The 12,884-nt window shown below is 36.8% G+C and overlaps 1 protein-coding gene across 1 annotated transcript in view; it reads left to right on the plus strand.

Moving 5' to 3' along the window:
• AGMO (alkylglycerol monooxygenase) overlaps positions 1–12,884 on the plus strand; it is a 185,557-nt gene that overhangs the window by 7,719 nt on the left and 164,954 nt on the right. The window contains exon 3 of the mRNA XM_079302920.1: positions 12,208–12,359. Coding sequence (XP_079159046.1) covers positions 12,208–12,359 — 152 coding nt within the window. The remainder of the gene's footprint in view (positions 1–12,207; positions 12,360–12,884) is intronic.

A 12,884-nucleotide genomic window follows, 5' to 3' on the forward strand; every position in this document is an offset into this window, starting at 1 on the left:
CAATTATTCCCCAGTTCTTTTTCAGAATCCTCTGCAGTTTTTCAGCCTTCTTAGTGTTGATGTCTCAAGTGCACTCCATATTTCAGAAATGACTACATCAGTGCCAAATAATGAAGTCATTTGTTCTCTGTTTCTACTTGTTGTTCCTCCCTTTATATATCCCAGATCCTTTGAGCCATCTTTCATCCCTGAATGCTTTTTTGGAATCTGTGGCTTACATTCCTCATTCATAGGCAATATGTTCTTACATTTGGCCACATAGAAATACATGGATTGTACATTTGGTCCTCCTGAAGTAGCCTAAATCCATGAAAAATTGTCTTTGTTACCTAGAGGTCCCTGGTTTATGTCACTGCAAACTTTACTAGAAATCTTTTCTTTCAATCCAGATTCTTGATCAAATACATTAAAAGAGCATACCAACAACGAAATAAATTATCCATTCTGGCTAGTAGAACTCAATTTGTGAAATGTTTGTATCACCCTCTTTGTAATCTGTTGATCATTTGTCATTTGGTTGATTTTTTTGTTTTCTAATCAATGCAGTCTTTGACAAGATCCATTGGGTACAAAGACAATTTCTGATAGATCATGTTAACTATCAGTAGTAAATATCCCTGATGAAACCTTTTAAAGACACACTCCAAAACTCTTAAAATATCTGAAAATCAGAGGCATGAGTTTTCAATATGAGAAATACTCAGCCATAAAGTTACATCTTCAAACAATGTCTAAGTTACTTCAGAATTTTGTGAATTTATTTTTACAGATAGTGTGCCTATATTCAAATAATTTTTAATGACTTGTGAGCATGATCTTGAAGGAGCAACATTCAACTTTTCAATATGTTTTATGAATTAATTAAATATTTATCAACACATTTGATTTGTGTGCAGCACACACAACCCTTATAATGGGTTAGTGTAGTCTGCATGAAGTTAATATTAAAATCAAATGTTGCTTCTTCAACTTAACCCAATTTTTTTAAAACTTGAAAGGCTTACGATGCTGAATATTTATCTTTATTCATCTGAAATATTCAGAACTGATTAAGTTAAAGGGCATGAGATACATGTAAAATAAGTTGGAATGGTTTTGCAAGTCCTTTTGGCTTTATTTTAAGAATACTGAAACACTTGACATGCACTCATTCCTGGAAGAAATGCTTGCTAAGAAAACCAGTGTTTGTGTGGAATGCAGCTTTGCAAGGTGCTGAGTACTTTTATTATTTTGGCACTCAGTCCTTTGCTGCAGAATTTGGCTTGCAGGCTATGCAGTTTTCTCTTGCAAGATTGTTTCAATTGAGTGAACCAAATGCTCCTTAAGGACTCAAAAGTTTGCAGGTTAGGCAAATTTCCAAGATCAGTACACCTATTTATTGTTACACCAGCACAAGAAGTCTCTTCCAGGTTGCTTGCACAACTCTCATGACTGGAAATACCAGACTCTCCTCAGCAGTTCTTTCCAAAGAAGAGTCCTGTAAAACCTTTAGCTTTTTTGGCTGAATGTGAAAGAAGCAGGCAAAATGAGACTTCCTAAATTATTTAATCTCATGTTAGTGTTGCAATTCTAATGGTGACTACTTAGTGTAACACCTCTTTTATAAGTAAGAGAAGTTGTGAATAACAGATGGGCTAAAAAGGCTTGAACTGAAAAACCAGAACACTTTAGCCTTCTGTCTTGTGCTTCCATGGTGTGAAAGAACTGGGTCAGACAAAAAAAGGGGGGAAAAATAGCACAGGCAAAAATCTGTTGCTAAGACTTTCACTTCAGTCTTTCCCTTTCAGGAAGAAAAAAGGTAGGGAAAGTTGACAGAAACTGCTAAAACAATATTTCAGCAGAACCCACAGCATCAGGGGAAATAGTAGTGCAAATCATTAACAGCTGAAGGTTAGATTAACACACCATTGATTGTATCCTCTCCCAGGGACTAATTTTCATTTTCTCAACTAGCAGCAATGGTTTGCCACTTCCTTAAAAAAATCTGTGGTTGGGTCTAAAATGGTGGCTTCAGTCTATTAGTTAAAATGAAGCTTCAAATATGTCATTGCAAAGAGGTCTTTCCATTTAATGAAAAAATTAGGAGTCACTAACCATATTCAGCCTCAAAGTATTTTTTCCATTTTATAGTTTCTATAACAGAACTATTGCATGTCTTGAAAGTCAACAGTATTTATTTAGTGTTTCATGCTTCAACTTTCTGTTGAGAAAGTGCAAATCACAGATTCATGATACTTGTATGCCATATGTTAAAAATGTAGGTGCAAGAGGAAGAGTCTAATGAGACAAGGCAACGTTTTTGTTTTCACGCTTATTAGACTTAACAGCATGCAGTAAATTGAATGGTTTGTGCATACATATCATCTCTTCTAAAGTAGCCCATACATTTCTTAAATATCATTTTCTCTGCATTACTGCATACTATGCATTCCCCTGCATGTATAAATACTAAGTTTTGTATGGAATGAAAATTAATTTGGAAGAAAGGGAGAAACATGTATTACTAAGTTTACTCCCAGCATCCTAAATGTAGGTAAAAAAAAATTTGAGAACTTTTATTCTAAATAAATAAATAAATAACTTTTCTAGCTAACCATTGCCAAGAGGCTTTAAATACTGCTTTAAAAATACTCTCCCAAGAGAAAGTTTATTTTGGGTATGAATATCCATTTTACAAATATGTGCATTATTTCATATTGACCCATTTCTTCTTTTAAAGCAGCAGAATATAAATCAAATCAAAGAGTGTTTGGGGATAAGTGAGGTAGGTATATTTTCAAAATAGTTGGAAAACTATTTGTTCTTTATAGTCATGCTCAATTGCCAGTTTTAGTGTTCTGCTCTGCAACACAGTCATACAGTGTATGAATGTATACGTATATAATGTCTGACACAGTTTAGCCAGTCAAATCTGCAATGAACTTCTCCATTTCTTAAGAGAATATTGAAGTCTGCATACATTATTTACCTTGATTTTTGAATCAGAGGAAGTTGGAGTTCTCTGAATTATTGAACATGAGAATGGAATGATTAAATGTTTTTTAATTAGTTCATGCTATTAAGTATCTTAAGATATCTACCCATCAGCAGCAATTAAATCAAAGGATTCCAAATCCTGTTTCTACTGTAGACCAGTGTATTCAGTTTTGTACATCATCTGGATTTTAAATAATCTTTTTTCAGAAGCTGGATTGAAGAGGCAGTTTCATGTACATTTTAGACCAGCAATGCTCCCGAATTAAGTGCCTTTGACTGACTGATACTTCTGGTTGCTCACTCCTCCCTCTCCACTCTGTACCTTCACCCCTCTTTGGCCAGCATCAGTGTTTGTGTTGCCCTGGGGTGAAGTGGCTTGGGAAGCATGTCCAGCACCTCCCCATCACATTAACCTGCACCAGTTCTTCCTATGTCTATTCTCAGTCTTGTGCTAGAAAAAGAAATGCTCTTGCTTTTGTAGTGTTACTGAGTTATCTGCTTGATAACATATATAAAATTGCAGTCTGAAACAATGTTTTCCATTTTTAAGAGTAACAAAATGCAGAGTTGATTAGAATACACTTGCTTCAAGTTGGTGCAAGTTATCCACAACCTGTGGAGGTAGAAGTGCCTTGAGAGAACAGAAAAAAATTGCCTGCATGGATTTAACTATTTGAAGTATATGCTGGCTTCCTGAAGTGTCTATTAGATATGTTATACGTGACTATAGAAAATTATAATCTCATAAATTACTGATTGCATTTCTTAGAAGAAAATTTGATACATGGAGTTTCTCATAAATTATATTTTTCCCTTTAAGAGTTATTAGCTACATTTTTTCTCCACATCTGTTTGACTAAGACTTTGGGCAGATGTTTGTTTAGAGCATGGTCAGATGTGCTGCTTCTGGTCCAGCTGCCCCTTCAGATCTGCCAACATAACTGCGCATTTAATTGCTCCCTAACCTGGACCTGACAAAGTGATCTTGCTAAAAGCAGAAACAAAAGCCCCCCAAGAACTATAAAAGAGGTGTTTAAGCTCAGCTGCATTCATTTTGACAGAGCCAGGTCAGGGAGCAGCTATGCATGCAATTACGGTGACAAGTCTGAGGGCTGGTAACCACCACACTGAGGGCAGTGATGAGCAGATGGGGCCAAACTGGAAAAGGGGCTCACTTAACCTGTTTAAATGGGGAGTGGAGCTGCTGTGCCATGCCATGCCCTGAAACCAGCTGAACTTCTGGCTACTGCACTTGTGTCGTTCTTGTACTCACTTTTTCTCTTGTGTTGGTTCAGGTGCTCTTCTGATCCCAAGTGGAGTTATTTTAGTTCACTCTGAGCAAAAGGGTATTTGCTTTAGGCAGAGAGACAAGCAAGTTGTCTGGGAGTGGAAAAGGGGCAGCCAAGAGCTGTCAGGCTTTAGGTTCAGTCTGTACAGAACCTGCAGTCACAATCATGCCTACAGTAGCTAGTCATGGCAGTTTAAGGCACTGTCAATAAGTGTGTCAAAAAAATAGAATTTTTAATAAGTACCAGGCCTGAAGAGACAGAATCTACTCACCTACCTACGTCCAGCTCTCCAAGTAGCACTAGGTAGTTACATAATTCACAAGAGCACCCTCCTGGCTTCACTCTCCCATATGCACTGTTCATTGTTCCCACATTTTGCCAAAGGTCACAGCCCTCACAGCTATGTCAGAGAAACAGGTTTTGAATTAACTCACTAATCTTCTGCAGGTAAATCAGACAGAGTAAGGTAAACAATTTCAGTAAGGGGGTAGTGCTGTGCAGCAGGATCTGATAGGATTCTCAGCAGGCAAGCCTGACTCTGGAAGTGGATTTTCAAAGTCAGTTCAATTAAACTCATGGTAGTAGCTGTCTTACCTGGACAGTTTTTGTTTAATCTAATTAGTTTGTTGGGTTTTTGTTGGGTTTTTTTAGTCTGGTTTGCATTTATGAACCAATTGGGATTAAGTTAGTAAATTATTTACTCCCCTCTGTGTGGATTAATCATCCTATGTTCTTACTGTATCACTAACACAGTTTTATAATTTTGGTGTGCCGTGTCCTCCAGTAAGTCCAAATCCATCTGTGCCCCGTAAAGAGGCTATTGCTTCCTGTCTGCTCTCATGCTCATCACTACCTCCCTAAACCCTTTTAACCATCTGAACCCTTCCCAGGCATATGAGCAGCCTTATCTTCAGAGGTTCAAACTGTAGAATTGTTACTCTGGTTCCATTTGTTTGAAGCAGGTTAGAGAGCACAAGTGGACACAGCACAGGAATACCAGTGAGACAGTGCTACTTTTTAATGATGACTAAGGAAAGATCTGAGCCAGAATTTGAATCTCTAGAGTTTCTAATGCAATGACATATAGGCTATTTTGCATTACAAGGAAGGATGTTGGAGAGCTTGGATATTCTCAAACTAATTGACTGAAACAACTGGTAGTCCCCTTCCACCATAATGTTCTACAGGTTGCTGTGTTTCACACAAACCCATTAGGGCTCCAATTGCTCTTTTAGGTTGCAACCTCTTACACAGAATGCATATTTTTTTTTCATCCTTAGTATTGTATCATGGTCATTTTCTGTGCAGTGGACAAGTAAGTGGCTTGGTGATTGCCCATTCTTAATGCCAGAGCCCAGCTTTACACCTGCCATATCTTAAGAAGCAAAGAGAAGCTGTCAGGTTACATTTTCAAATATACTTGTGCTCTTCTGTGAAAGTATATACTGTGAACTGAATTTACCCTATTGAAAATGTTAAGGTGTTAATTTCAGTAGTCTCTGTAGCTCACAAAATCTACCAATTTCTCAAATCCATTACTTGTTGTGTAGATTTTTTTATTCCATATGTTTCATATTTTCTTTAAGCTAAATTGTGTCATTTTTCACAATTTGGAAAAAAAAAAACAAAAAACCTCTTAAGAAATTGCTTCTGTATAGAGTACCCTTCTGACTGAAGGACATCTCTGCTACACAATGAATTAATCTTAAATCGGGACTCCACTAGATGGAGCACAGGGGTAGCATTTTTAGAGCTGGCCAATCTAGTTTCTTGGGTCAACACTTAGAAGTTTGGAAAATTGGGGGGAAATGTCTTTTAATGACTCTGTAAACCAGTGTTATAGATCTGAAATGAACAGACTTTCACCACTGTGTATCATGGACAACAACAAACTATCTTTTAAAGCATTTAGAAATATGACCAAAGGAGTTCAGCATAAATTCTTGTGTAAATATTTTTCCTTATTTCATCATTTGATGTGTTATAATGTTTCGCTGTATTTTTATAGACCATGGAAAATCTTATTAGTTCCTTTAGTTTTTCTGAATTTATCTAGAACAATCTGAGTTGAATAGAATAGCCTTTTCTCCTTAGTTGCTTATATGTGACCTTTGAGAATATTATAGGCTTGTTCCCAACCTAACTTAAACTATAATGCATATTTGCTCATTTCAGTGGAACAACCAAGTAGGACAGATCAAAATCAGACCCTCAATTGGAAAAAGGTCCTGGTCAAGCATTTTTATTAAACTCATGTGGTGATATTTGTACAAATACTGAAAAATCAGGAGCATTGACTTGTAGGAGATGACATTGTAGAATATTCCAGTCTGGTATATCCTGAAGATACTGGAATAGAATTTTCTGCCCCTAGTGCTGGGCAGGTATAAATAGATATTAAAAAAATGCAACTTCCATTCTCATAAAACAAGAGGAAAAAGCCACAATGCCAGAAGCTCAGTCTGAAGGCATTAAACCTTTGTACTGAAGGTTTTAAACTAGGCTTTTTAGTCTTATAAAGATATTGTGTAATTAAAAGTATCTGAAGGCTTTGTATAAACTTAGGGAATAATGAGTTGCTGCTGTAGATTGTATCACTGAAGGCAGTGGAATTTCTCATGGAAATATCTCTGTTGTATTTTTAATTGATGCAATTAAAAATTTACTTATTTATGAGCAAAGATATACAAGTGACTAGAGTTATGTAGCAAGACTAGAACTTAATAATAAAAAAAGTGTAACAACACTGTTGCTATTTTTCTTCCAACACCTGTTGTTTCACATTTTATTCCACCCACTAGTGTAAATTAATACTGGTGTCATAAATTGGAGGATAGAAATTGAAGTACAGCAGGAATAGGTTTGGTGAATAAAAGGGCAGCTCTGTCAGGCAAAATATTGTGCAATACTGTGTGCAATACAACTAGTAGGGATACCTGAGTCACCTCCCTTTTACTTCATTTTGAATTTGATATTTTCTTTTGTCCTTGAGGAAAACTGGAGGTTTGTATTGTTTAAGCTTAAATGCTGGAGAAGAAAGCCATACTGAGGAAGAGGAGAGGCTTTGTGTCTGGTGGGAACATTTTCTCAAAATGTAGGTGCTATTTCCTGTAATCAAGGGTTTTCCAGAGCCTGATAATAATTTCCCAGCTGTATCATTTTGGTGAATTATTTTTTAGCCTTGGGTTATTTCATGACTGCTTTTGCATATTAAGAATGGGAGAGGAGATCATATTCATCTTGATGATAGAAAACAGGGAATAGAACTCCCACAGCTCCCTCTCCCTTTCTGTCCACCTTGTGGAAAGTTTGGCTTTGTGCTAAAGCGTGAAAAAAGCCTTGACTGCAGTGTGTCAGGCATATTTCAGCTCGATTTGTGTCAACCCTAATAAGTCAGCTGACAAGGTAATAAATTGGGTGACTGTTCAAGGCCTGGCACCTGTACAGGAAATAAAAGGGGATTTCAGTTGCAGCAGATTTGCTTTGTTTTACAAATGGATCTTTTCTCAAGGCTCCCCTACCTCCATCCTCCTTCTTCTCTTTACTAAAATCATGTTATCAAAATGTTTATTTCAATTGTAGCTGGAGCCAGTTTTTCATCTGGAAAATAAAGCTCTTTGGGTATCCATGGAAATGGAAATTATTTCCATTCTGAAATAAAACCTTACAGAGCATTTAATTATTCATGTATCCTGCTGTTACATAAATGGTCTGAATAATTTCAAATTATTGAGAAACTGCCTTTGTTCAGCATTTTGAAACTTTACATTTACAAAGTTTGAATCAGGCTAGGAAAACAGAATTTATTTAACCCAGGGAAACTGTATTAGTAATATCTCACTATTTTTAATGATAATATAACCTTGTGACCAGGGTGTCTTAACATGCTTCCCTCTGTGCCTGACCTCTAAGAATGCAAGTCTGTTACAGCCCTTGAGAGCAGAGCTTTTGTAGGTCCAGCTGTAGGGTTGTGTTTTTAGCTCAGGGGCACCAGGTCAATTCCCAGTGTGATGTGAGGTGGTGACTGCAATAGTGGTGAGAGCTGAGGCAGCTTTTTTGGACTGCTCACTTTTGGTGCACAGATCTTCCTCCATGCTTGGAAAAGAGACAACAGCTCCTATCTGTGACCCTTTTCATTTTTGTTGACTGTCCTGGGCACCATGGAAGGAGTTTCCTAAAGGTGCAGTTTCAGGGTCTATGGCTGGAGGAAGCAAAACAGGACCTTGTATTCTTTGAACTGGGCAGCTGCCTTTTCTTCCAATTGAATTTCTTCCACCTTTTCCCTCCTTCATTATTCCATAGGGATCTAGAATAAGTAGATCTTCATTTCCACATGGAGAGTTTATCTCCCAGAATTTCCTTCTTGGACTTTTTTTAATTAGAGGAAGTGATAATCTGACCCAGTGGAAGGTGAAGAGGGAAATGGTTTATTAAAAACAAATATTATTGCCATTAATTAAAGCTTGTATGATCTTTAGAAGCAAGGAGACAAGAACTCTCAAGGTAACAACAGTTGTCTAAGTGTGCTTTTCATGTAATAAGAAAATTTTCAGGAGAAATGTTCAAAATCCAGGAAGATAAATCTATGGAATGTATATAATAAAGTTTTCTATGCAGTCTATCTCTTTTAGGATTTATTATTCTTTATGCAGAGGATTGGACTAGATGACAAAAGCCTTTCCTATCCACTTCTGTCATATTTATGGTTGCAACATTTAAATAAGGGAAAAGTTTTCTTAAGTTCTCTTTGTATGTTCAAGAAGTGAAAAAGGAACATGAGGGGGAAAAAAAGAGGGAATATAAACCTTTAAAACTCCAAGTGAACTTTAGGAATTGTAATTGAATACAAGCTCTGGTCTTTCCTATCACACTGTAAATTTAGAAAAATACTTAGTTAAACAACTCTTCTTTCTCCAGCACTGCCTAGTAATATGATGGATTACTCTAAATTAATTACAGTAATCAGCTAGCATTATGTGCTGTAGAGTTATGATTCAAGCATGAAGCAAAGAATGTACAGCAAATTGCACATATAAAAAATGTGTTGCAGGGTTAGCTCGAGGTTTACACCTTGGCCTCAGCCTGTGGAAAAAAAAAAAGGACTCGAGGGTGAAATACTGAAAGCTGATCAGAAATGGAGGAAATGTTCCAGGTCACATATCTTTGGATGTACTGCAAAGGCATTATATGTTAATAAAAGCAGAAGAATAAAGTAAGAAAACAGTACCTAATAATAACTGATACTCTATGTTGCAAGAGGTGTTTTAAATTTCCTGGTCATTGAAAAGATGTTAAGAAATGCCCATTTCTTTGTGTTTGAATAATATCAGCTCCCTTCTGACCTGTTGTGAAATGGATTGAGAATTTATACAGAACTTTACAAATTCCTCATGAGGTGAATTGCAAAAAATCTGCTTGGACACATATAATCTTCTTTAAAAATATTTATAGAACACAGCTCTTATGAAAATTAAACATGTTCCAGGTGTGTATGGTCCACCTTCTGGGCATAGCCAAGTTGTTTTTGAAGTGGTAGATACACCTGTCCTTGTTAGTCAAGAGAAATTCTTCATGGTCAAGCTGCTAAAATGAAATGAAATTTCACAGTGTTTGTTTGGTCTTGGTTTTATTTGAGAGAAGTAAAGTAAAGCTGAGAATGAGCTGTAGGTAAGATGTGCACTTGGCTGTGGAAAAAAATATTAGTTCATTTCTTCCTGAGCAACAATTACTTCCAGTGCTTCAGGTCTCAGGATAAAATGGTGGATGTGATGCTATTATGCTTGCAGGCTCTAATGGGGAGGTTGGAATTTTCAGATTACTCTTTTTCTTCATTAATAATGAAACTAGCACCACAGAACTCAAGGTGTTTTCTTCTAGCTTCATTCAAAACACTTATGGGAAGAGGTGCTAATGCCAGGAGTACAAAAGCTCTGAAAGGATGTCTTTGCAAAAAGATGGAGTTCAGCTGTAGCATGGGGGATGGCATACAACAACCATGTTTGCTGAGCTTCCCTTCTATTTCAGTGCAGCTGTCCAAAATGATAGGGCATAGCCAGACTGTTTTCAGGGATGTTTTCCAGATATGTGAAAAAAGTCATTAAAGGGGAAGGAGTGTATATCCTTTTTAAGTTTTGCAGATTCTAGATTTTTTTTTTTTGTGGCCATGCTGCCAACTGTATAGAAAATAATCTGACTGAAAAAAAAAATTAGGCAAAAAGGGAGGGTATTGAAAGAAATACCTCTGAAAAGTGGTAGTGAGGCAAGAATGAGCAGATGTAGACAGAGGTGCACAGAGAATCTTTCAGCTGATTTCAATGTAAGGTGAAGTTCTAGATGAGACTAACATGGAAGAGAAATGTTGGTCTGTCCTTTGGCTGAGATTTTGCATGGCTGTAATATGTATGTGCAGTTTGTTACCACTTCTATTTAAGTAGTGTCTATAGGTGTGCCATCTGCAGTATTCTTTGGTAGCTCCCTGAATTTTTTATCTCAGAGTCTTTCTTCCACTATGAATATGTTTTATATGTTTTTAAAGTCTTGCATGACTTTGTACAAAGGTGTTGCTGATAATATTTCTACCTCCTCCCCACAAAATAGCAGCAGTATAACATCTGAGAGCTACATTTTTTGTGTGTGCATGTATGTGTGTAAATGTCGTATGTCTTACTCTTAGGCCCTAAACTGAGGTGAATTTCACCCATTGATATACTAAAAAATATCAATATATATTTGTGACTTTTCTATAATTAGTATCTTTCTCCTACTTCTCTTTTATTCTCTTTGCTGCTTTTCAGAGGTTGATGCAATTCAGTTCACCACTGTTTCACTACATTTTCAGCAACAAAACAAAGGAGAATAGGTGTGAGGAATCTGCTACAAATCCTGCTGTGGACTAGTTTCTCTACAAAATTGCCAGTTTAAATATATATCCATCTGCATCTGCTGCACCATTTTGTAGCTACCTAAGCCAATTGTCACCTGGGCCATCCTAGTGCCTACAGCCTCTCACCATTCATACCTGGGTTTAATGCTTCCTGATTTGTCCCAAAGCTCACCCAGCAAAATCAAAGTAATTTGTTTGGAGGTAGCTCCAGTTGGTGAAATGGGGTGTTAGGGTGCTGAGAGAAGGGTGTGACCACTGCAGTCCAAATTTGTATTAATCTGAGCAGCTGTGGAGAGTTACTACTAGGTTTTGCCTGCCCATTCCAGAACTACTTTCTTTCTTCTTCTCCTGGTCTCCGTGCTGAGACTGTGTTAGGAGCAGCCAGTCTGTCCCTGTAGTCCAGGAACTCGGCAGCAATAAGAACTTCTGTCTGGTGGCTTTCCTTGCTTTTGCAAATTCATGATTTTTTTCTTTCCCTTTTTCAGAATCCTGCCATTTCTCTCTACCAATTGCTCTTCCCCTTCTTTTCAAAAGCACTGGTCTTTGTCTCCTCCTGTGCATTTATCCTCTTTTAAAGTGAAGCAATATGCTGAGAGATCAAACATTTCACTGCTCCCAGAAGTCCTGTCCCCTTCCATATTCTTTTTTGTAATGTAAGCAGTCAAGGTAATTTAATGTAATGCATTAATGTTTCAGCATAATTGCTGCTACACTTCAATCACTTGTGACTTATTAGTTAGTGAGTATGGGTTTCTTTCAGAGTTGGGAAACAGGAACACCATAATGCCTGCAGAGCACAGGAGCACTTCAGCCTTTGAGCATGTACCTAATGCTGCAATATGGGTGGTGAGTGAGTGGGAGTTGGTTTTAGAACTCTTGTAGGCACTATGCAAAGGTTTTACTGAAGTTAGTAGTGGTACTTGATAGAGGTTGAAGAACTTGGAGACTGGTTTTATGTATTGTAAAAAGACTTCCAGCTGGTAAATTGTAAATGTATAATAGGTTCTGAAATTAAACCTGACAGAATTACTGATAAAAGTTTCTGGATCTCTATTTCAGTGTTTTATTCAGAAGTATTGAGTTAATTAGTTACATATACGTATGGAATAACTACAGACTGTTTGAACTGCCTTGGGACTCACCATGGACATGGTATCTGACACTTCTGGGAGTGGACTTTGCATACTACTGCTTTCATCGCATGAGCCATGGTAAGACTTAACAAGTTTTTCATGTTTGAACATACAAAATACATTAGTTATCTATTAATAAAGCAAGGTGTTAATTTTTTTTTCTATACTTAATCTACTCTAAGCATATATAGCTGCTCTTCTTCCCAAGGCTTTGCAAAGGCAAACTTTAAGCATGGAAAACAGTTAATGCATTATACTCTATACAGTAAACATTATTTTGTGAAAGGAATATCATTTTGAAAGCAGCTCAACAGAGAAAATTAAGTATCGTGAAAAAAGGTAAGGAAAAAAATAGTAAGTACAGAAAAATTTGGGTTCAATGTACCTACATATCTATATGAAACCATTTTAAAAGAATCTGGTGGATGTACAATCTAGAGAGCAGAAAAAAGCAAGGTGGTGAAAATAATGGAGTCTGTGTAAATCATGTCAGCCATTTCTGTACCTATATGTCTGTCTCATTACATATTTCTGTTCTCTAGTGAAAACAAATATCAGCACTTTTATAACCTGTCTGAAAATGCAATAACACATTATATCGAT

This window comes from Erithacus rubecula (genome assembly GCF_903797595.1).
Source record: "Erithacus rubecula genome assembly, chromosome: 3".
NCBI lineage: Eukaryota > Metazoa > Chordata > Aves > Passeriformes > Muscicapidae > Erithacus > Erithacus rubecula.